The 23359-nt window shown below is 42.6% G+C and overlaps 2 protein-coding genes across 3 annotated transcripts in view; one reads left to right on the top strand and one right to left on the bottom strand.

Moving 5' to 3' along the window:
- The first annotated feature begins 884 nt into the window (after window positions 1-884).
- Window positions 885-12431, top strand: umodl1 (uromodulin-like 1). Its single transcript, XM_042708498.1, has 16 exons — window positions 885-960; window positions 1485-1727; window positions 2270-2440; window positions 2628-2737; window positions 3055-3241; window positions 4026-4162; window positions 4483-4538; window positions 4808-5100; window positions 6476-6588; window positions 6865-7084; window positions 7211-7280; window positions 7680-8895; window positions 9625-9785; window positions 10202-10438; window positions 11232-11443; window positions 11957-12431. Exons 1-16 carry the CDS (start codon window positions 885-887, stop codon window positions 12223-12225), a joined length of 3771 nt encoding a protein of 1256 aa, XP_042564432.1. The 3' UTR covers window positions 12226-12431.
- Window positions 12432-16324: 3893 nt separating this feature from the next.
- The window catches only part of map6a (microtubule-associated protein 6a), a 14334-nt gene continuing 7299 nt past the window's right edge, over window positions 16325-23359 (bottom strand). The window contains exons 2-5 of one of the 2 annotated variants that reach the window (XM_031572195.2): window positions 22474-22687; window positions 21661-21884; window positions 17958-18068; window positions 16325-16926 (exon numbers count right to left, since the gene is read on the bottom strand). In XM_031572195.2, the coding sequence (XP_031428055.1) occupies window positions 16785-16926; window positions 17958-18068; window positions 21661-21884; window positions 22474-22687 (691 nt within the window). In that variant the 3' untranslated portion in view covers window positions 16325-16784. The remainder of the gene's footprint in view (window positions 16927-17957; window positions 18069-21660; window positions 21885-22473; window positions 22688-23359) is intronic. The other variant, XM_012827623.3, reaches the window with a different exon arrangement.

Genomic DNA, 23359 nt, shown 5'->3' with positions numbered 1-23359 from the left:
TAATAGACAATTAAATTGATATAATAATTATTCAAATTTTACAAAATTCAAAGAAATCGCCCAGCAGCTGTGAACTGGGGAAGGTCAAAATGACATTAAGAATACAGAAGGAAACTGCAAAGGAAGAAACCCAACAAATGTTCATAAATCATAAATGCGTTCGAGCTGTTTCTGTCTCACAAATGACATAGATTCTGAGAGTCGTGACTGCCTCCTCGGGACTGCCAAAACAGTCGGATAATTAATCATTAAAGATCCGAAAGACAACAAGCATTTAACAGACATATGCTCCTTTCAACATTATGCATTTCAACAGCTGAAATGAACAACACAAACTCTTAGTTGTTTTAATGTTTTACGTCTTAAACAGTATTTACACCGACAGATATGCAGTGACTAAGGTGTTGGAAGTACCATAGAAACCTGCTGAGAAACCATGTCCACTGGGATCTGCTCCTTGGCATTCTATGCTCAGTTCCCTGTTCTGTCAGACACATAAACAGGCTTAATTGGTAGCAGTGACAGGGTTGAGCCACACTGCACCTTGCTAATAAACACCTTACACAAAATCACCGTATTAGTTTTGATGTCCTTTTCTCCAAATCCTAAGCCATTCTAATATTTCACACAGGTACATAAATACTCATTTTACATGTGTCAAAATTGTATTTGAAGGTGAGGCTTGATTTTAGAAAAAGGTACATATGAATACACAAGGGGTGCCCAGGCTGTGATGGAGGGGTGGGGAGAGGTGTGAGGGAGGAAGACACTGGAGACATCTGTTTCCAAGCGCACAGCTTTCTTGTCTCTCGTCCGTTGAGGAAATGTTTGCACAGAGCAGCATGGATTGAGCATGATTTTCAAGAATATCCTACTGACCCAAAATGCATCACAGTGTCTTTGTGTGGCTTGCTGCAGTCGCCCTTGGTTTGGTTTACGGACATAATACTCTCTTTGATGGTAGGTGATGTCTATTTTGTTACATATGTACGTACATGGAAATTCATGGTCATGGCCGTTCATTTATTTTCATGGTCAAGGCCGTTGTCAGTCAGTTGTTGTTATATCAATCAATAATGAAAGTACATTGTTATTTTTTTCTGTACAATCACTTTATGAACTTCATGGTTGTTTGCCTAAATTCATGGTGAACTCCATTGAATAACATATAATCTTACACTTAAATCTGGCACTGGTTTCATTTTTCCTGTCAAGATGTCTGCTTGTATATGCAGTTTTGTCATAAACTGGGAGATATTATTAATATAATTGCAATATTCAATCTCATCCATTAGCCAGTACAATGTGTGGATTTTAATTTGACCAGCTATGCGTGTAGTGTTTGGTTACACTAATTGGGAGCTCATTTTCAGCTTGATGAACTGTAACTACAGATCCAATCATGGAGCTCCCTGAAGAATGCCCACGTTGCCCCAGCTATTTTACAATCTAATCTTTAACTATTCCTGCTGACTGTTTTTTAGGATATGAGCTGTCTATGACGGGCTATCACCTCTGCGCTGGGAATCAGACCACAGACCTGAGTTCAGTATTGTCCTACCAGACGTCATACATTCAGAGGCGGTCGTGTGGAGGTTGGCTGCCTTGGAGGACCTGTGAGGTGACCCTTTACAGAGTGGCCTACCGCTCTCACATCATCCGCACACACAGAGAGGTCACACAGTGCTGCGCTGGATACGAACAAGTGGGCAGTTACTGTGCTCTGCGTAAGTAGGCTATTTCCTATACCGCCACTCGTAGAGCAACTAATAGAGGTTATAAGTCATAGAAGTCACTTTGGACAGAAGGGTCTGCGGAAGAAGTAAATGTAAAAGCAGTTCCATTAAGACAGATTTATCATTTAATGAATCAATTACATTGAGCATTATAAGATATTTAGCTATCAAGTATTTACCATTTGGGGATGGCCACATAAGGTAATTGCAGAAGTTTTCCAAATGCCATGGGCCTCAAAATGGTATAATATCTTAGGTAGTATTTGGCTGACACACAAGCCTTGATTTCGACAAGCAATAAACACACTACATAGCCATACAGTATGTATGAATTTAGCACTTCTTTGTGCAGGTCTCACTGTTGTGTAGTTTTGGCTAAAAGTCATTTGGCTGTGTTGGGTGCTCTTTCTTCTCTCCAAACCTGTTTCCTGTTGAAATCTAACGCCTGAAATGTAACCCTTTCAACAGACTACTCACAGGCAGATGTCTGGTGTGCTAATATCTGTACAATGTCACTCTGCCGGTTGCTCTAGCCCTGAACAGCAGTGCGGAGTTCACTGCCAAGCCAGGTTCCTGTCCCGAGGCTGTCCCCGGCTCTCCCTGCGGATCTCAGCCTCAGTGTGGGTGGGACACAGACTGCCCCGGCTGGCAGAAGTGTTGCCTGGCTGCAGGTGGCTTCTTCTGCACTGACCCACCGCCTCCAGGTGGGTACCATGTTTTTTATCATCAATTAAACAAATCAGTTACATAGTTAAAGGATCCATTAACGAAATCATGATTTCTAATTTATTTAATTATTAATTAATAGTGTATATGAGATATTGTTAAGAGTTCTGGGATTTGTACGTTCCCTGTAAATCAAGACAATCTCTGACATTTTTTGTCTTTAAGCTGAACAAGGATGGTGCTTGAATGCGTCTATAACAGTAAAGATGACGTATCAGCAGATGGTTTCCACTGAAGGAGGGATGTTAAACCACACACGGCTGCTGCATTCTGTGGTGAGTGAGATCCAGAGATGAAGTATGTCTATGTCTAGCAGTATGTAATAGTATGTCTAATTTCATTGTAAGACTCACAAGCATGATGATTACAGAATATTAAAATGTCCTATGAATATCCCAATTCATTGTACTTTTTTTTGCCTGACTTTTTTCTCCACAAAGTGACTTTTTTCTTTGCTGCCCTTGACCTTGACTGTGTGCCCACTGTACAGGTGACAGGGGCCTTGAACTCCTCTGACATCTCTGTGTGCCCACTGTGCAGGTGACAGGGGCCTTGAACTCCTCTGACCTTTGACCTTTGACCCACTGTACAGGTGACAGGGGCCTTGAACTCCTCTGACATCTCTGTGCACCATGTTCGCTCATGGTCGGCTGGTCCTCTCACAACCTCGTCCTCACTCCTCATTGGTTCCCCCTCGGCTCTCGTCCTAGCAGACGTCTTCAGCAGGCTTCAGGCTCTGCTCAAACACATAGAGGAGGTGGTTGCGGTGATAGTCGAAGGTCAGAACTCTTTGTGAATGTGAGGTTTCGAATGTATAGCTTCAAGATGTGCAAGTGGTTTTATAGAGGACAGAGATCCTTATTATCAAACTACCCCCCCCCCCCCTTCACACACACACACACACACACACACACACACACACATACACATAAAACACACATGTGCTGTTTCTCCTCCATTGTTACAGACAAACATACACTCTCTCTACTTCTCTCTCTCTCTCTCTCTCTCTATTTCTCTCTCTCTCTCTCTCTCTCTCTCTGGGGTTAATGTTTTTTTTTAAACTGTGTTTGTGTTCAGTTGTGGGTACAGGCAGGCTGGCCATGAGTGTTATATGATGGCTGATGTCTTGGTAGAGCAGGCTAAGTTGGGCTTCCTTAAACCCCATGAAGACATAGAGGCCAGGATACAGACAAGATATCTATGTTTAAATCTCTGGTGGAAACAAGAATAGTGGTGGAGTACACGTTGTACCAGCACACGGAAAACGTGGCTCAGGGAGAAATGGTGGATAAGGGAGGGGATACAACTAATGACTCTGTGAGGCTTGTTTTCAACTGGTGAAATGGACTGATTTTTTTTCAGGTTCTTTTTTCGATGGTTTTCAAATAAAGGGTTTTAATGTCAAAGTCTCTATCTCTTTATCTATCTATCTATCTATCTATCTATCTATCTATGTATCTATCTCCCATTCTCTCTCTCTCTCTCTCCCCCCCTCTCTCTCTCTTACAAACACATTCACTCTTTCTCTCTCACTGACTGAGATGTCTTCTCTCTGGGCAGATATGGATGAGTGTGTCCACCGGGAGCTGAGTAAGTGTCCTCCTCAGTCAGTCTGCGTCAACACAGAGGGCTCTTACGTGTGCCGCCCTGACGAACACTGCAGGAACACAACCTCCGAGCCGCCACCTCGGCAGACTGTCAGTGACATGACCACCAAACTCCCACTCAATGTCACATCCTCTCCACTCCCTGATGCTGTCTCTGGGAGTCGCTCAACCCCCCCCTCTCCGTCAGATGGTAAGGGAATAACGACTTTTTAAATGACTGACTGACTGACATTTTAAATACAGTATGATCGTAGTTTGGACATGTAAATCTCTTTACAGTAGCGATGTTGGTATTGTTTTTCCGTCAGTGAGTAATTTAATGTATTGATTTAATCACAGGCCCGAATGGTTACACAAGCTCTGGGAGCTCCAGTGTGAGCTGGGCACGGCCCTCCCCTCCCCCCTCTCAGATGCCTTCTTACCCCAGCGTCACGACTGAGTCGCTGCAGAACTTCACATGCCGTATGTGAGCCCTCGCCTCCAGGACTGGGTCTTCTTCTTCTTTTCCAGTTTTCCACATTCTCACACATTTTTTGAAGATGGTATTTTATTAAATGAATTAGCAGTCCATTGCAAATGTGTTCAATTCAAATAATGAGTTCCCAGTGTTGTAATAACAGTCAGTCTATGGTGAATGGCTTAGTTTGTTAGGGAATGACACAGGTCCACAGAGATGGTGGAACGGACTGTGACAGATGGACTGAGTGACTTTTCGAATCCCCAACCCACTTATAGACGCTCTCCATCTCCTCCGTCATCCTCTTTAGATGCAGTACCCGAGATCACCAGCATCAGCCCCTTCAACATCACAAGCTCCTCGTTTTGCGTGTCCTGGACGGTAGCGCCCCAGAGTGCGGTCACCTTCCGGGTGACCATCCTCCAGCGCTCGCTGGAGCTGAGAGGCTGGGAGACGGCGGAGACGGAGATAGAGGTGAACCAGCTCCAGGCAGGGGTCCTCTACCGAGTCTGTGTCACTCCTCACGCCTGTGGAGTTCCAGGAACCATGGTGGAGATACATGTTAAAACAGGCGAGGGCTGATTCCTTCACCGTTTTATTTCTAGTTTGCTGGTACTGGTAATCTGTTTGGCACTTGGGCATCGGTGTTATGCCTAGGTATGCAAGTATATTAGTAGTAGGCAGTTATAGGACTAAACTCCATTTGCCACATATTTGCATTAGAGCATTAAGTTCATATGGGTAACACTTTACTCAGACCTGGTATTTACAAAGCATTATAAACATATTCATAAAGGGTTATGAAGTATCCATAATGCCTTGTCATGATTGACATAAGTCTACATAATTATTTACACATTGTAATGACTGTCAGAATGCATAATAAAGCTTCTTTTACCTCTTGATAATGGCACTGATGACATCGTTGCCTTATGTTAAATGCTGTTTATTCACCAAGTTCTCTTTTTAGAGCCATGTGACTCCATACAAGCTTTCATATAACATTGATGTAGGCTTGTACTAACATCATAACACTTTAGGAGTGCAGTCATGTCTATTTATAAATCGTTATATAGACTCATGTCATAATGCATTATGAATGATTATAACCTTTATACATGTGTTTATAATTCTTCATAGACTCTGGGTTTAAGTTAGCCTGGATACCAGACCGAACTTAGCCCCGCCCACACATTTTTTGGTTGGGAAGTTCGGTCCGGCATTACTCCATTGAGGAGAAATTATCTGCGGTACAGACATTGCCGTACCAATCAAATTGTCAAGGCGGGCTTTATACGATGATGGACAGATGATCAACCGTAACGTAATCAACCACGTCACCAAAGAGCTTTTGGGGTGAATTCGTTTTCAACAAACATGGCTGCCGTTGGAGAGATGAAATGTGGTGATTCGAGTCTGTTTTAGAAGACATTGACAGCACATTCATTTTGAAAGAGGAACAGAGAAACGCGATCAAGGCATTTGTCGATCGAAAAGATGTTTTTGCCGTCCTTCCTACGGGATCCGGTAAAAGTTTAATGTATCAGCTGGCCCCATGGTCTACGTTATGGTCATACTACGTTGCTCTGATTGGTTCTGGATGTATCCAATTGAGCGAAGAGGCATTTTTTTTCCTGGTTCGGTTGAAACACGCCCCATAATCACAGCCCATTGGAGCGGTATCAGACTCATATTCTGACTAGAATTATGAGTATGACATCGTCAGGCTAGGTTTAAGTAATGTGTTACCCTAATCTCTAGTAGGTAATAATGGAGTAGAAAATGTTTCTCTTCAACCTTGAAAAGCATATTCTATCTAGAGAACCTGATATAGCATATTCAATATACAGTATGTACTTTACAAATATGCATTGAGTATTCAATTCAGTTTTATTTTTGTATGTTGTAGTATGCTGATGTTACAGAAATGGTTTGTTGGTCTACAGATGCACAGACTCTTCAGGCTGTAGCCCGTCTGACGAACGTGCAGTTCACCATGTCCCTGCTGGATTCAGAGAGCCCTGAGTATAAGAATCTCTCCCAGAGCATTCAGACTGAGGTACCAAGAGCTCCTGCCTGTGTCAATGAATACATATGTTAAAGTGTATACCTTTATTGCCAATCACGTAAATTCAGTCTTCGGATTTAAATCTATGCACAGTGAAATTCAGTCAGTGAATTTAAATCTGTATTCATGCAACAAGCACCAGTAGATGTGTTGGAAAATGGGATGACAATTTCTACATTATTAACAGCTATAAAATACCTGACCTAAAAGGTCTTCAGTCATAACAATTCATGAATGGGGTTGACCACGAGCAATTTGTACCCACAGATCCTGCAGTCCCTCCCTCCAGACGTACAGGCCTTGGTGGATTCTGGGAAGGTCCGTATCGTCATTACTGGCTTCTCCGCCGGCAGTGTGGTGGTGAACTTTGCCATTGTGTTCGTGCCCAACGCGAGCCAGGACATCATGGAGGTGTCCCACTCTGTCATGGCCTCTCTGCAGAACAGCTCCAGGTACACCGTAGACAGCAACGGCACCTCTGTACAAGGTAGGCGTATCACCGTTTCCCCTGGCTACCAGCCAAACCGCTCAGATGTCTCTGATATGCTTCATGTTTGGGATGTTCTCGTCAGGGCTTGTGATATTGAAGCTGCTCCTGGTCTCTCATTTCCAGATCTGGATGAGTGTCTGAGTGGAGATGTGGACTGCTCTAGTGAGGCAGAGTGTGTCAACACGTGGGGAGGGTATGACTGTGCGTGCAGCGACGGGTTTATGGACGCTAACCCAAGCCGGCCAGGGCGGTCCTGCATGGGTGCGGTATATTCTTCACCTTCATTGTCATCATAATCACAGGCGCACGCACACTCACACACACACTCGCTCACACAGACACACACACACACACACACACACAACACACACAGACACACACACGCACACGCAGACACCCTCACTCACACAGACACACACACACACACACACACACACACACACACAAAATCACACACACAGGATTCTGGCATCCTAAGCAAACGTTTGACTAAAGCAAAGTACCATCTGCAGAGTTTTAAGGGAAAATATTCTAAGGGAAAAAAAATAAAAATGTGTGACTATGTGAGACAATAATTGTACAATAAATGTCTTAAAAGGATAATACTAATACTGAACAACTACCGTTTACTATTTAAAAAACTATTTAAAAATGTCCGTTCCAAAAAAATATATGTTTATACAATATATGCTAATATTATAATATCATTCTTTTCTTCAGCTCTGAATGTAAACTCATCCGTGTCAAGTCTGCCTCCATCCATCACCTCCACACAGAGCACCTATGCTCCGAGACTAAGCACTGACACCTCACATGTCACTACACCCTCAGTGACCTTTACTACAGACGAAACATACCCGACCACCATGATCATCCATACACCGATCACTGAAGGCCTCATTATTCCATCTGAACCTGTTACAAATACATCCAATGGTGGCCTCTCAGACAACCAGATGACGTCAGATTCATTTCACACCACCCCTTTAGACACAACAACAGCAGCAATTCCAACAAGAAAAACAACCAGTCATAGTAGCACAATTTCGTCAGGCGTATCTACTCCCTATATTTCAGACATAACAATAACAACAGCAACAATCAACTCCACCACCACAAGTTCAGTGTCCTATTCAGAGTCGATGACTAATAGTGTTGGGAATCCCGCTACTCTCAACATAGTCACGGCCAATTTGACCACAACACAAACAAACGCCAACCCAACCCTGACACACAGTATCTCACCAGCAACCACAACCTCTACACACCCAACTTCAACTACATCCAAGGCTGTGGTCACAACCGTACCAGTGATGACAACCACTTCATCCACAACCAAGGCTACGGTCGCCAACGAACCAGTGATGACAACCACTTCATCCAAAACCAAGGCTACGGTCGCCAACACACCAGTGATGACAACCACTTCATCCACAACCAAGGCTACGGTCGCCAACACACCAGTGATGACAACCACTTCATCCACAACCAAGGCTACGGTCACAAATGCACTAGCGTCTACAACCACTTCATTCTCAACGAAAGCTATCGTCACGGATGCACAGATTTCTCCAGATCTTAGCAGCACCTCTCAGCCTATCCAGGTCATCTCTCAACTGATGAGCATCACTGTTGAGTGTAAGGCAGGCTACATGTCTGTGAATGTGGACCGAGACTTCCTGAGGGACAAGCACATTCCGGAAGACACGCTGTACCTGGGCCTGTCCGAGTGCGGGGTGAACGGAGGGAACGCCAGTCACGTCCAGCTGGTGGCAGCCTGGGATGAATGCGACACAGTTCTACTGAGTGTAAGACCGATGACCAGCTACTCTATATCATGTGATCAGGACGGAGGATTGTCAGTATTGCCGCTCAGAGCGCGGTCAACTTGGAAGTGTTCTGAGCAAAACGTTTTGGGCAAAGTCGTGAGCAAAGTGTATAGATTGGGCTGTACATCATACATTTAATTTTTTGTTAACTTTAAATGTATTTATTAATACAGCAATAGACAATGTCCTAAAGCGCTTTACAGAGACCGGAGCTCTTATGCTGTGTAGGATGTATGTACAGGATAGATTGGGCCTGGTGAGGTGTCCTGTATCATTTCTCTGACTGGTAGTAGGTACCCAAATGATGCAGAATCTTATCTCGTAATGATGTAATGATGTAATTATGTACTTTCTACTCAATTACTTTGAGTTTTGTGGTTTTCTACAAGAGCGTCATGCCTTTGTTTTATCCTCTTGCTATGATTTGTCCTTGTCAGACCAACTGTCTCTCCTGGGACGCTGAAGATTCTTTTTGTTATATGAAATACAATGAACTCTATATTATATTATATTATATTATATTATAAATTCTAAATAATTATCATTTCATTTTAAGGAGACAGCTAAGTTCATTTAGAGACTATTTCTTTTTCATTAGCATCTCTATTCATAGGCGATTGGTAGGAATATTAGCAAGCTACATAATGAAGAGGCCTGTATAGCCAGTATAGTCCTGACTCTCTGTGACATTTTATTTCACGTTTGCAGAACAGCACCGATAACACGGTGCAGGTGATGCTCTACAACAACATTAGCAGCTACACCTGGCCCGACGGCTCCGTAAGCACGCCTAGTGCCCGGCTCCAGGTGCCTATCCAGTGCAGCTACATGAAGAACGTCATCATCTCCGCGGGATACTCGCCCCTGGTGTAAGACACAACACAAGCCCACGCGAGCCGTCGCCATGGAGATCTGTTTTACATCATTCACAAACTCCCAGTTCTTGCTGCATGCAGAGACACTGATTGTTTCAGGGCAGATTCTACCATGAAACATGTCGCAAATGGAGTCTAGTGCTATAATTGCCTATTACAAATATACCTATTATACATTATTTACAATATGCTGAAGCAGAGCAAAATGACTCGGTTATTCTAAACCTCATGCTTTTTCTGTTGATCTTTCCATTTAAATGCTTTTCTGTTATTTATTTCTTCACATTTGTTTTTTAAATAGCAGTTCAGTTGCATACAAAGACAAAAACATGAAGTCTTTTAACTCCATTTAACAGTTTCTGCTGTATGTGTGTGTGTGTGTGTGTGTGTTTCTCTGCCCTATGATGAAGGTATGACATGATCAAAGACGTGGTGCAGGGGTCGGGCTCCTTCCAGGTGGCAGTGCGTCTGCTGAACGGCTCCACACCCCTGCCTGAGAACTACACCCTCTCCCCGGACGAGGAGGTGGTGGTGGAGGTGAGCGTCAACTCCACCCTCAGTCAGATCAAGGTGGTGCTCAACAGGTGCTGGGCCACCCCCACCCGCGACCCCTCCGGACCCGTGGAGTACGTGTTCCTGGAGAATGGGTACGTGTGTCTGCACTCGTGAAGTAATACGTGTTCCTGGAGAATGCATACGTGTGTCTGCACTCGTGAAGTCAGGCTGCTGTTTCTGGTGATGCTTCCCTATTAATCGGCTATTATATATGTACGGTATATATATATATATTATTTATACAGTATTTATATTATTTATACAGTATATATATATATATATATATATACTGTATAAATAATATAAATAAAAATAGGAAAGCTGAAAATAATGTTATTGGATAGCTGTTAAAACAGCAGCTACTGATAGTTTGTTGACTGATATATACATATATAGAAATATATTATTTATACAGTATTTATATTATTTATACAGTATTTATATTATTTATACAGTATATATATATATATATATACATATATACATATACTGTATAAATAATATAAATACTGTTACTGAGCTACTGATAGTTTGTTGACTGATATATACATATATAGAAATATATTATTTATACAGTATATATATTATATATACAGTATTTATATTATTTATACAGTATACATATATATATATATATATATATATATATATACATATACTGTATAAATAATATAAATACTGTATAAATAATATATTTCTATATATGTATATATCAGTCAACAAACTATCAGTAGCTGCTGTTTTAACAGCTATCCAATAACATTATTTTCAGCTTTCCTATTTTTATTTGACCTTTATTTACACCTTCTTTTGTTTCATAAATGATGTACGTGATGTAAATGTGATTGTGCTTAGAGATGATATCTGTGTGTGTCTGTTCTCTAGTTGCCCTCTTCCTAATAGCTACACCACAGTTCTCCAGAACGGCAATGACAGTAGAGCGCTCCTGGCCATCCGCATTTTCTCCTTCGTGGACCTGGACATCCTCTACCTGCACTGCCAAATTCAGATCTGCTTCAAGATTGGAGAGTCTTCCTGCAGGCCTGTGCGTCTGTTTTCATGGGCTGTACAAGCACTGCACTTACAGGATGTGAACAGTTCAGACACTACGCTATGCTATGCTATGATACCCTAGTCATATAACTCCAGCGCTATGATAGAGGTATTTGGATGCGTAAAACATATCAAGTAGTTCTGCGGAAGACAGTGGATGGCCAGTTTAGACTCCATCATTCAGTTACTAAACAGGAAGTTCAGTGGAATAGTCACTTTAATGATACCTCACCACTGGTTTTAGTATGTGTAACTAATTAGTGCTCTAACGTTTGTTTCGCTGGGGGATACTCCACTAGGACTGCTTGGAAAGAGTCGCTCGGCTGTCTAATATGGTTGGGACAGCGAAGGCGTCGTGTGGACCCTACCGTAGATCATTCTACAGTGAGTACTCTAGAACTAGCAGAGTAGAGCACAGTACTTACAACACCAATGCAATGGGTCAGTGTCTAGAGATCACATGGATGTTGGTGAAATGAATACACTGTATTGTATCGTAAGTTACTGTGAATGAAAGGGACTGTTACATGAATAAGTATAAATAAGCATAAATGCAGGACTTCTTACAAACTCCTCCTGGAGGGTTCAGTTAGGTTTACTGGCTCATCACCTCTCTCTTGCCCTCCATCTCTCTCCAGAGGAGGCTGTTGCCCAGCAGAGGGACACTCTGCGGATCGTTGGCTTCAGCCTGCTGGGCGTGGGCCTAGGCCTGCTTTCCTTGGGCGGGCTAGTGGGGGCCCTGATCTACAGAAGGCGGATCGGCACCTACAATTTCAGCTTCAAGCCCAGGCCGGAGAGCTTCACCTACCATGTGTTTGACACCTAGGAGTTTCTGTCTGTCTATCTACCCCGTTGTGTTGCGTGTCTTTCAGAGATATATTTTGATTGTATTTCTTGAGGAAGACTGGGATTTGGTATGCTTTTTAGAGGAAAATAGTCACTAGCACTTCTGTGAATACAACTATTACACACTTAAAGTATGTCATATACTTATATTTTCATAGCTATTTACATTACTGAAGTGCTAAACAGTGTGGACACAAACCAGTAATACAATTATTTGCTCATAGATGACAGTCTATATACTTGTTTTTACTGGGTACTTTTGAAGCACTTCTTAATGAAAATAAACATAATACATAAACATAATAATTTTGTTAATATGAAAACAACATTATCTAAAACTATGATTGTAAGTGTATTTTTGATTGTAGATGTTTATAGATTAAATGTATATATGCCAGTGTAACAAAGTGATATTTTAAACGTATTTACTCATAGATAGTCAGTGTGTTGATAGTACACTTCTCAAAAACATTTCAGAATATACTGGAGTGTCTGTATTGGTCTTGATGACGTGTCATAAGAACAAGATGGCCGAGTCACAATAGGAGCTGCTGTAAAGTCACATTCGCCACCCCTTGTGCCTTGAGTGACAACTCTGGGGTAAGATGGAACATCCCCATCAGTTCAAATGTCTACTTCCACCCTCAATGACTTTGTGGCAATTGGTGCCATCAACATCTTAGACTGAGTCGAGAAAAAAATCTCTGTGAATCTGGAGAACGTTACCACTAGGTGGCAGTATTGTCCAACTAGGGACTAGATGGATTTTGTATGTGCCTCCAGATTTAGAAAAGGACCACAGTGCCAATAGGTCTCTCTCTCTCTCTCTCGCTCTCTCTCTCTCTCTCTCTCTCTCTCCCTCTAATTGTGTTTTTTAAGGTTCTCAGTCTTAATTTAGATATGTCCATTTCATATGTGGTACAATGGTACCACGCGGTGCAGAGACATGTTACAGAGAGAGAGAGAGAGAGAGAGAGAGGGAGGGAGAGAGAGAGGGAGGGAGGGAGAGAGAGACAAATAGTGTGTATGTGTGTGTGTTGGGAGTTCCCTCGGGACAAGGTGGTACCATCTGCCCAATTACCCAACATCCACACATTCTCTTTGTTCTCACTAGGCAACCAATTACCATGACTACCATTCAGAACCCAATTTATTTCTTTGGTTAGTTAATTGATGACTCCCTGACAGCTCATAACAACAGAAGGAGAGGTCAGAGGCCACTAAAACAACTGAATCGGATTTCAAATAAGAAAAACACTATTTTAAGGACACATATACATTTACGTCATTGGCTGGAGAAAAAAATAACACTTTACGGTCAACGGTGATAGTTTGAAGGTTCGAATGAGTTGCTGGTGATAGACTGGAGGTTGCCCATAGCTGAGGCATGCAACGCAAAAGACAAATCTAAAATAAACTGCGCAGATGGTCAGAAATGCCCTGCTGGTAAGGACTACCCAAGACAAATGTGTTATAAGCAGTAACTTCACACTTGGCTCAGCATCCCTACCAGTTTGTGTCTACACATTTCCTGCTTTTTCTTTTGTGTGGAGACTGTGCTGGTCATGTGACCTGGCCAGCTCTGTTCCATCTGCTCAAATCCCTCTGCCACCCAAAGCCTCACGCTCAGCTCTCCGTCCCAAAGCTTCAGGCTCAGCTCTCTGTCTCAGAGGAGAGACACCCAAAGCCTCATGCTCATCACTCTGTCTCAGCTCTCTGTCTCAGAGGAGAGACACCCAAAGCCTCATGCTCATCTCTCTGTCTCAGCTCTCTGTCTCAGAGGAGAGACACCCAAAGCCTCATGCTCATCACTCTGTCTCAGCTCTCTGTCTCAGAGGAGAGACACCCAAAGCCTCATGCTCAGCTCTCTGTCTCAGAGAAGAGACACCCAAAGCCTCATGCTCATCTCTCTGTCTCAACTCTCTGCCTCAGATGAGAGACACTGGGTCTATTTTTCATCCATTCATCTATCTATCTATCTATCTATCTATCTATCTATCTATCTATCTATCTATCTATCTATCTATCTATCTATCTGACTATCTATTTACATAGCTACGTATCTATCTGTCTGTCTGTCTGTCTGTCTATCCTTCTATCCATCCATCTATCTATCTATATATCTATCTGATTATCTATCCTTCTATCTATCTATCTGTCTATCTATCGATCCTTCTATCTGTCTGGTCAGAGGATCTATTTTCTGTTCGTCCGTCTGTGTCTTTTTTTTAACATTAGGGCAGTGAGATGGCCCCTGAGGCCTCTGTAAGCTGGGGCCACTGAGTGGTCAAACCCCCATAATAAAGCCTGAGGGAGGATAGTGTGGAGTTAATCATTGTTTTTCATCGGGTCAATGGAACCTTGTCCTTCCACCAAAATAAGGGAAATGAATGGGCATTCCAGCAGCAAAAGACAGACCCTAAAATAGCCTGGCCTGATTTTTAAAATTACACTGATTATAATGTGTATGGCTCCCACTACAAACTTTGTTGCTTATACGAGAGGATTTTGTGAGACATTTAAGCACCAAAGCCAAATTGACGAGAATCTGCAGGATTATTGGGCTCAATTCGCCATGCAGATTTCTTTAAATTACTATCTGATTACTGTTATAAATTATTTAAAATTATTCCTTTTTGAATTCATGGCAGACTTACTGATACTGAATGACAGACTGAATCATAAACACCCCCTCCCACACATACACACCAACTCCCACAACATCCCTCACTCTAACTCTCTCACACACACACACACACACACACACACACACACACACATAAACAAACAAACAAACTTCCCACCCACACACACCCAAACTCCTACAGCATCTCTGCCATTCACACACACACACACACACACACACACACACACACACACACACACACACACACACACACACACACACACACACACACACACACACACACACACACACACACACACACACACACACACACACACACACACAGCACTCCCACAGCCAGCCTCTAGCACACACATTCACAGTCAGTAATGAGTGACTGATTAATAAGCTTGTCAGTGTTGTCTCTGATGACATTAGTCAGCGTGGGGCATTGTTACTGTGTCTCCTCCCAGTGATGAAGAGGCAGCTTATCTAGAGATCAGAGCAGCCGCAAACATTCAGGGCAGGCGATTGGCTTAGGCAAGAGCTGTCAAAGGAAGCACACTAAGGAAATGAAGCATCACTGAAACAGGGCTGACAGATCCTCAGTTTGAATCCCAGAAGCCTTTTCATAGCCACAGTCACGTGGCACGTCTGTATCCTCCACATCTAAGATGACAGAGAGATCAAAGCGGCACGACTCAGTAGTCCCGAGGAAGTCAGACAGAGAGGAAGTGGATGTGTTTTATGTTGGAACCCAGTTACATAAGCAGTCTGTTTGAGTGTTATTTCAGCTGACTTTCGTCACCTGATAGTGGACCTTATTATAATTATAGCTGGTGGTTTTGTTACAGTATGAAGGTTGTATACACATGAATCCAGGAGAGGAAAATGACCTAAACTCAGCCAAGGCTTTAAGACAATAACTGAAAATCTGTAATGACGGCACCTATATGATAAATGTGCACCATATCCTTTTGAGCCACTGACAATCTGAGTGCTAGAGCTATCCTTGATATGTCAATATTTTACAATTCTTTGCATGAAAATCAATCAGCAAGGTGTGTATGGCTTACTGTCCCAATAACCTCACATGTAAGTTATGTTCAACAAAATCCTCAGAGAATTCTGCATTAAATACTGTCACGGTTGTCCTCTCCATTGAGTTTAGTTTATCTTAAATATAATAACCACCATCATATAAGGTTACTACAACGATAATGATACTAGTGTCAACAGTAGTAGTAGAGGGGCTATTCCACTGCCAGTCCCCATTCATAGACTACTGGTCCTCATTCATCTCAACTATTTCATTACAGCATCAACCCAACGATATATTGAGCACCCTGAATGGAGCAACTGACTTATTTATTAATGCTAATGTCTGTGAATACTTTTGGTGCTGCATGCAATGGGGTGGTTTAAGGAAAGTCAACGGAAAAGGACACAGACCTTCATTATTAATTTATTAACGTTTATTAGCAGTAGAATTTTGCACTGTTCCGTCATGGGAGATATTAAGGAAGCACTTTATGGTATGGCGTGACTATATATTATTATCAATGACAGAACATCTTTGAATCTGGAGCATGTATCATAAATGGGATTTAGCACCTTTATATTTGCAATCAATCAATCAGTTAATCAATCCAACAACCACTCAATCAACCAGTCAGACAATCAGTCCAATCTTTCTCTTTGAAAAGCAGCAACCGATACAAGCATTTTTTTTCTTTCTGTCATTCAGAAATGCTTTCTGTCAGTACCTTACAATAGATCAATATACAGCATACACATACAGTACCGTGTTCTCTAATCTGCTGGCTCACAGTACACATGCAACCCTGATGCCACACACACACACTGGCACCAGGGTTGTTGGGTCGCCGACCCGCCCGCGGACCCGCTACCGCCTACTTCACGTCCGGGGCGAAGCGCACTACTCCACCGGTCCGGCGAGGTTGGGGTCTTTCCACCAGTGGATCCGACTCTCCTCCAGGGGAACTCGGGGAATTATGATCACGGGGTCGCTGGTGAACATCAACCTTGAGCTCTCTGGGAGGCGTCAGAGGCCGCGGTAGAAGCAGCCGGGGCGCGGCGTTACGGCGTTACGGGGAGAGGGAGAAGACAAAGACAAAAGTTATAAGAACACAGTTGGTCAACGCTGCTTCCATCACAGCCATACCTACACCCACATGAAGACCGCCACGCTGGGACATATAGAGGGTAAGCCCAAACATCTGGCTCTACCCATAGGCGTTTCAGGCTGCTTCGACTGAAGCACAGGCATGCAGTCTGGACAGATATTCTAGAGGTAGTGTTAATTTACCTCGCAAATATTCAACTGTCCCATTCAAGTCACATTCAGTTTTTTTGTTCAAGCACTGGAAGTACCATACCTGACAGGGTAACAGGACTACATGGAGGGCTATGGACTATGGGGTAACAGGACTACGGGGAGGAACATGTACTATGGGGTAACATAACTACATGGAGGGCCATGGACTATGGGGTAACAGGACTATGTGGAGAGGTTGACTGTTTACAACAACACATTGTTGTAAAATACTGCAGGCCATGGATTAAATATATTGTGCAACATTTCCAAAAAATGTGATATATTTGCGTTATATCAAAACAAGTAACTGACACATGGACCTGCATTCACATGAATGGCTAGCTTTTGACCTCTGAGCTGCCCAATATTCCAGAAAAAATCAGGTCATGCATTTAGCCTTCCATTGACCTATTTCAGACGCTCTGTCTCATGGCTGGGTTAACATCACAGTAAGGGCAGCCATAAGAGAGCCGTAATGAGTCACAAGATGGCAGCGGATTGTGGAGTGCAGCAGACACACTGCACTCTAGCTCACACAGCCCTCTGGGCACTGCAGTTTCCATATGGAAGAGAATATAAGAGAGAGAAACGCCTTAAAATGAACCTGAAACAGGTCGCACAGCAAGAAACAACATCAGCTACCTCATCATGGCTGGACACAGCAGATATAATCAGAAAGAGAGAGAGACAGAGAATCAAGAGCATATGGTAAAGGGAGCTTTTTTTCTGGGAATGATTTTTGCATTACCTTGGGTTAGGGAGAGTACAGCCCCAGAGATGCTGCTTAAGGGTCTGCACCCAACCAAAATCACGGATGGGCTGAACAAGTTGTATGTAGTGGTACTGTTTTAGCACAACCCTTCAGAATGGGACGAGAAGGCCACGCGTTAGCTAAGGGAGATCTCAAATCCACACCACAGCCATTTTGTCAAACAAACATCAGAAAAGGACACGAGTAAAAGCCAATTCATGATATAGTGTAAACATTGCATGGATCTACTTTGAGAAATGTCAATAATCTGAAGGGTAACAGTTGAATGAAACGGCTTTTTTCTCTGAATCAAACTCAGTGGAATGAAATTCTTTGCGTGAATTCTTTTTTAAATACAGTTTCTGTAAACTACTTTTTGGTACATAACCTCTGGTGCCAAGAATGTAGTGCATCACATCCTGATATAAACATACATATTGCTGTTAAACCAAGGTGAATACGCTCTGGAAATATATTGAAAGGAAATGCATAATAATATATTTCTGGGATTTCACCTCACAGCAATATGCAAGAGTTTTAAAAGGATGTCAAAGCCTGTGCCGGAGTACTTTGCACTGCATGAAAACTAAACTAAGACTTTAAGCTTTAAGTGGCCTTAAGAGTTCTCTTCCATGTGGACATACATACTCAAGCAATGTCTACTAGTTCACACAAACAACGGGACATTTTCAAAACACAAACATGTACCAAGTCAGAACAACACACAAACTCTCCCACAACTACCGTCCATTCTGAATGTCAACAAAAATGGACCACAACAGCGGCTTTTTTTCTGCTTTTGCATTTATTAATAACATAATAGTAAGTATAAGCAAGCAGAGCAAACAGAAGCACATTGTCACATAGATTTTGTCCCATTTACAGAATATGACTTTCTTTCCTCCCCTTTCCTTCTCTTAGTGACTGGTTCGGCCATAGCACCGTATTGTGATATGCAAAGTCTTGGCTGGCTACACACACGTACAGCCCTACTTTTCCTCTCCTTTCTCCCACTCCTCCACCTTCTCCTCCTCCTCCTCCTCGTCCACCTTCTCATGAACTGGGTCATGTCAAAAGGCTGTATCACCCTAGCTCACGAACGAGTGGGCGGATTCAGAGAATGGTGTGGATGTTACAAACAGGACACGAGGACTGCACAACGTTTCTCCTTGTTTGGTTTTGGTTTTTTGGCTGAGGAGGTAGAGGAAGAGGAAGATGAAGAGGAGGAACACGGACCATCACAGCAGAGGATGTCCGATTAGGAGAGAGGGTGAAGTGAGATGCAGCAGCTTATGAATGAAAAATAAATAAATATATAAATAAAAAATCAAAAAAGCAATGTCTAACCAAGGTCCCCAAATGTTTGCCTCTCGGTTGCCATTGGAGATGCCTGGAACCAGTTTAGATGTACGGTCACGGTTGCCATTGGAGATGCATGGAACCAGTTTAGATGTACGGTCACGCGTGATGGGACTGCTATCAGGCCTTGAGCCAAATAAATAGCAGGACTAATGACCTTCATCAGCCCCTTGAGATCCACCCATCCCTGTGGTGAAGTTGGTGAGTAACCCTGGAATGATTAATTCCAGAGTTAAATGCGTTCTGGGTAATCGTACAGCAAATGCAAACCCTCCCATGACACGGACATCCAAATCCAGTCAAGTTTTCTCAGGTCGCACACTGAGAGCAGAGTGGCTGTGACTTAAAGGTGTTTCAAGTGATGTGGTTGAGGGGGAACTGATACAATGGCTATCTTGTGAAAAGCCCCCATGCATTGACACGCTAACATCCTTTGGCAAGGCAAATTATTTCTTTATTTTGGCCCCACCGGAGACCAAAATAAACATGCATTCAGGAAACACACATACAGAAAAATAAAAAATTAAATCAGTGTTGAAAAGCATACCATACTAACAGCATTCAACTTACCATCACATCATGGCATTCGATACAACAAAGAGAAGAATTAGCACACATTGTTTGCCATCAATATAATTCTCCAGTGAGAGAAAAAAAAAATACATAGTAAATACATGATGAGTGGAAGCATGGGTGTAAATAAATAAATACTTAAATAAATAAAGACACATAAATAAAGGGTTCAACAAATAAATACATGGACAAATAAATGCATGGCCAAATAAATATGTGGATAGATATATATATAGATAGATAGATAGATAGATAGATAGAGAGAGAGAGAGAGAGAGAGAGAGAGAGAGAGAGAGAGAGAGAGAGAGAGAGAGAGAGAGAGAGAGAGAGATAGATAGATAGATAGATAGATAGATAGATAGATAGATAGATAGATAGATAATGCATAAGCAAAATCCAAAATATGGGTTGACTTCAAATCAACTTTTTCAGTTTTCTTTGAAAATAGTGGTTTTGTGTGTGTGTGTGTGTGTGTGTGTCTCTCTCTGTGTGTGTGTGTGTGTGTGTGTGTGTGTGTGTGTGTGTGTATATGTTTTCACTGTTGGGGAATGAATGTTGTCCAGTAAATCTGTGTTTGTATATGGGATCGAAATGTTGACTGTCTCAGCTTGAAATAAATACACTTCAAGATTTCCACAAAGAATTTACAGAATGTGTATCATACTAAATCCCTATTATACCGAATCATTTGAACTCATTAATTTGATCATTGTTACAATACAATACAGTACATTCAATTCTACACTACAATATCTTGAAAAGACACACAGTAGAATATAATGTAAAATGCCGTTGGCTACTTGGCAGTGTTTGCATTTAAAAGATCACTTGTCTAAATCCTAATTCTCAAGTGACGTTAAGCAATGAATAATTGACCTGTGGTGCACTATCACTCATAAAGACACTCTGCTCTACAGTATTGCACACCAGCCTTTTCCAAGAGCACAGAAGTAGCATCGAAATATGTGACCGCACAGACAGTGTGCAACTGAGAATGTAAATGGCAAAGTGATGAAACCTCTGATGACAAAAGACAATGTCTATGGGCTCTGGGGATCCCACAAGAAAGAAAGCAACACTGATAAGAAGGAAAGCAGGCACAGATTCACATCAATATCCCCTGCATACAACCAAGCAGCACATTTATCAAAGTCTTTCAGACCAATAGAGAGGGTACATGTGTTTTTTGTCATTGCATATCATTTCAGTGTTAACTAGTGTGAACTAGTAACTTAGATCAGAGAATGAATAGGTAACATGATATTTTAAATGAACCCTTGATAAATGTGGCAAAGCAATCTGTGCAGTTCATTGGCTGCCAAACTGCACACAGTAGCTCGTCAATGGCCCTCATGCAAACGCAAGCTCACCATCCATTGGCTAACCAAGCAGCCCGTAGCCATGGAAACAGTCTAACAGTCATAATGGACGCAAGAGGAGAGGGTGGGGCCACACACGCCCCCTCTCACTACTAATGCAATGTAAGTCTGTGGAAATAAAATCAAACAGTGACGTCTAATCCTGATATTTACTACACAAACCACAGAGTCAGAGAGAAAGCCACGGAACGGGGTCATGGTAATGGGGACAGAAGGAGGAGAAGAAAAAGGAGGGAAAGACAGTTCTACACAACGAATAATAAAATGGATGGGGGAGGGGAGGGGGGGGGATGAGAACCCCTGATTACTAAAACTCTGCAACCTTCACTTTCATCTTTCCGAGGAAGCGTTAAAGGAAGAAGTTAGAGGAGAAGTGCAATGGTTTTTACTCTTTTGCCTCAGCCAGTTTGTTGTTCATCTCTTTACTTTTCTCCTTGTCTCCTCCCTCTGGCCGGGGAAGGGGCTGGTTCTCGGAGGCCTTCTTCCTGGAGCCGCGCAGCGCGGTCGTCTGCTTCTCTTTGGGCTTCTTCACGGCCTTGCCCTGGCTCGCTAACGTGGCCATAGTGGCTCCAGACCGTTTGGGTTTGGATCGCTGGACGCTTGGCTTCTCCACCTAGAGGGCAGAACAACAGGTGGGGGGGGGGGGGAGGGACACACCTTGTGAAACTGATGGCAAAACCCTTTTTGTTCTTTAAACAGAGCTGAGAGGATCTACTTTGTTATGTGAGCATGGATCGCTTGTGTGGTTTTGAATTTTGAGGAAGGGTGCAAACAAAACGACAAAAAGTTCTACCATATCAACCATACCTCATCCTATGGACTCCTGTTGGGGCAATGCAAATAAAGTGGTGGTGTGTGTGGTGATGGTGTGACCAGAGCACTTAAGACATTGAACACTACACAGATACGACATCCTTCACTACTAAATGTCAGGTGCTCAGGAGCAAAGTGGCCATGTTTAACTGTTGTGATTTACAGTACGGAGTGTACTTAGATTATTGAGCGCTTCGTAGGGTTCCAAACAGCATGTACTCACCTTACTTGACTCCAGTTCAAAAAAAGCTTGTTGTTACTTTTCTTTAATCTTTCCAAGGTTCGGGACAGTGGGTACATATTTTACTGGGCTCTTTGTAGAGTGAAAAAAACATTATTTATTATATTTATCATTTTAAAAGTAAAAAAAAAAACCAGTATGTACATACCTTACTGCTCTCTTTGTAGGGTTCAGAATACAGTGACCGTACCCTCCTCCTGTCAATCACTTTGTTGTCATGCGGCCGCAGCTTGGCTTGCTCTCCCTTATAGGTGGCGCTGTAGCTCGTCTCCAGGTTGGTCTTGTCGTCCGGAGGCAGGTACTGGGACTTGGCCCTGATGAGCTTGGCTGGTTTCGAATCTGTGTAGGCTTTGAACTCTGTCCTGTTGGCCCACAGCAGCACAGATCGCGTTATCGCCACGGAGACACTCAATAACGCAGATAGTAATTAGAGATTAAAGAATTTCTCAGCATGCTGGGTTGTTACTCAACAAACTGCCCTTTTTCTCTGCTTCTGTGGGAGAAGAGAAAAAGACAGGATGCCTAGACCAATAAATAATAATAAGGCAACTCATTCTAAGCCCTTATTTTTTCCCTTCCCTTCTCATCATATTTTCATTTAATTTCATTTAATTTCCTGTATAAAGATCCAGAGCCAGACAGAGAGCCTAATGACCCGGGGAGGAACACTGTCAGGGGAGCGGAAGGGAAACATCTTGCAGTGAGCGAAGGTTGCGTCATTGCATTACCTTGGATGCACTAAAGGCCTGTATTGATTAGCTAACACTATTACAGGCTGGAAGGGACCGCACTGGAGGAGACCCAGGGATATACAACAAGCCCCACAGATTCAGTTCCCTCTGAGCTGCACAGAAATGGCTCAAATCAAACAACCTTCCCACTAGAGAAATCTCGGAAATGTGGGCCGAAATAAAGTGTAACAGTCTGTACATCTATTATTCTATGTGACATACGTAAATGTATATGGAAAACAACATGACAACGTGGAGATCGAAGGAAGATGAGTATTTGCTGCACAAACAATGTTTAACTGC

This window comes from Clupea harengus, chromosome 8 (assembly GCF_900700415.2).
Source record: "Clupea harengus chromosome 8, Ch_v2.0.2, whole genome shotgun sequence".
Taxonomy (NCBI): Eukaryota; Metazoa; Chordata; class Actinopteri; order Clupeiformes; family Clupeidae; genus Clupea; species Clupea harengus.
The sequence above is the reverse complement of the archived record's forward strand: the minus strand, read 5'-3'. Positions and strand labels throughout refer to the sequence as shown.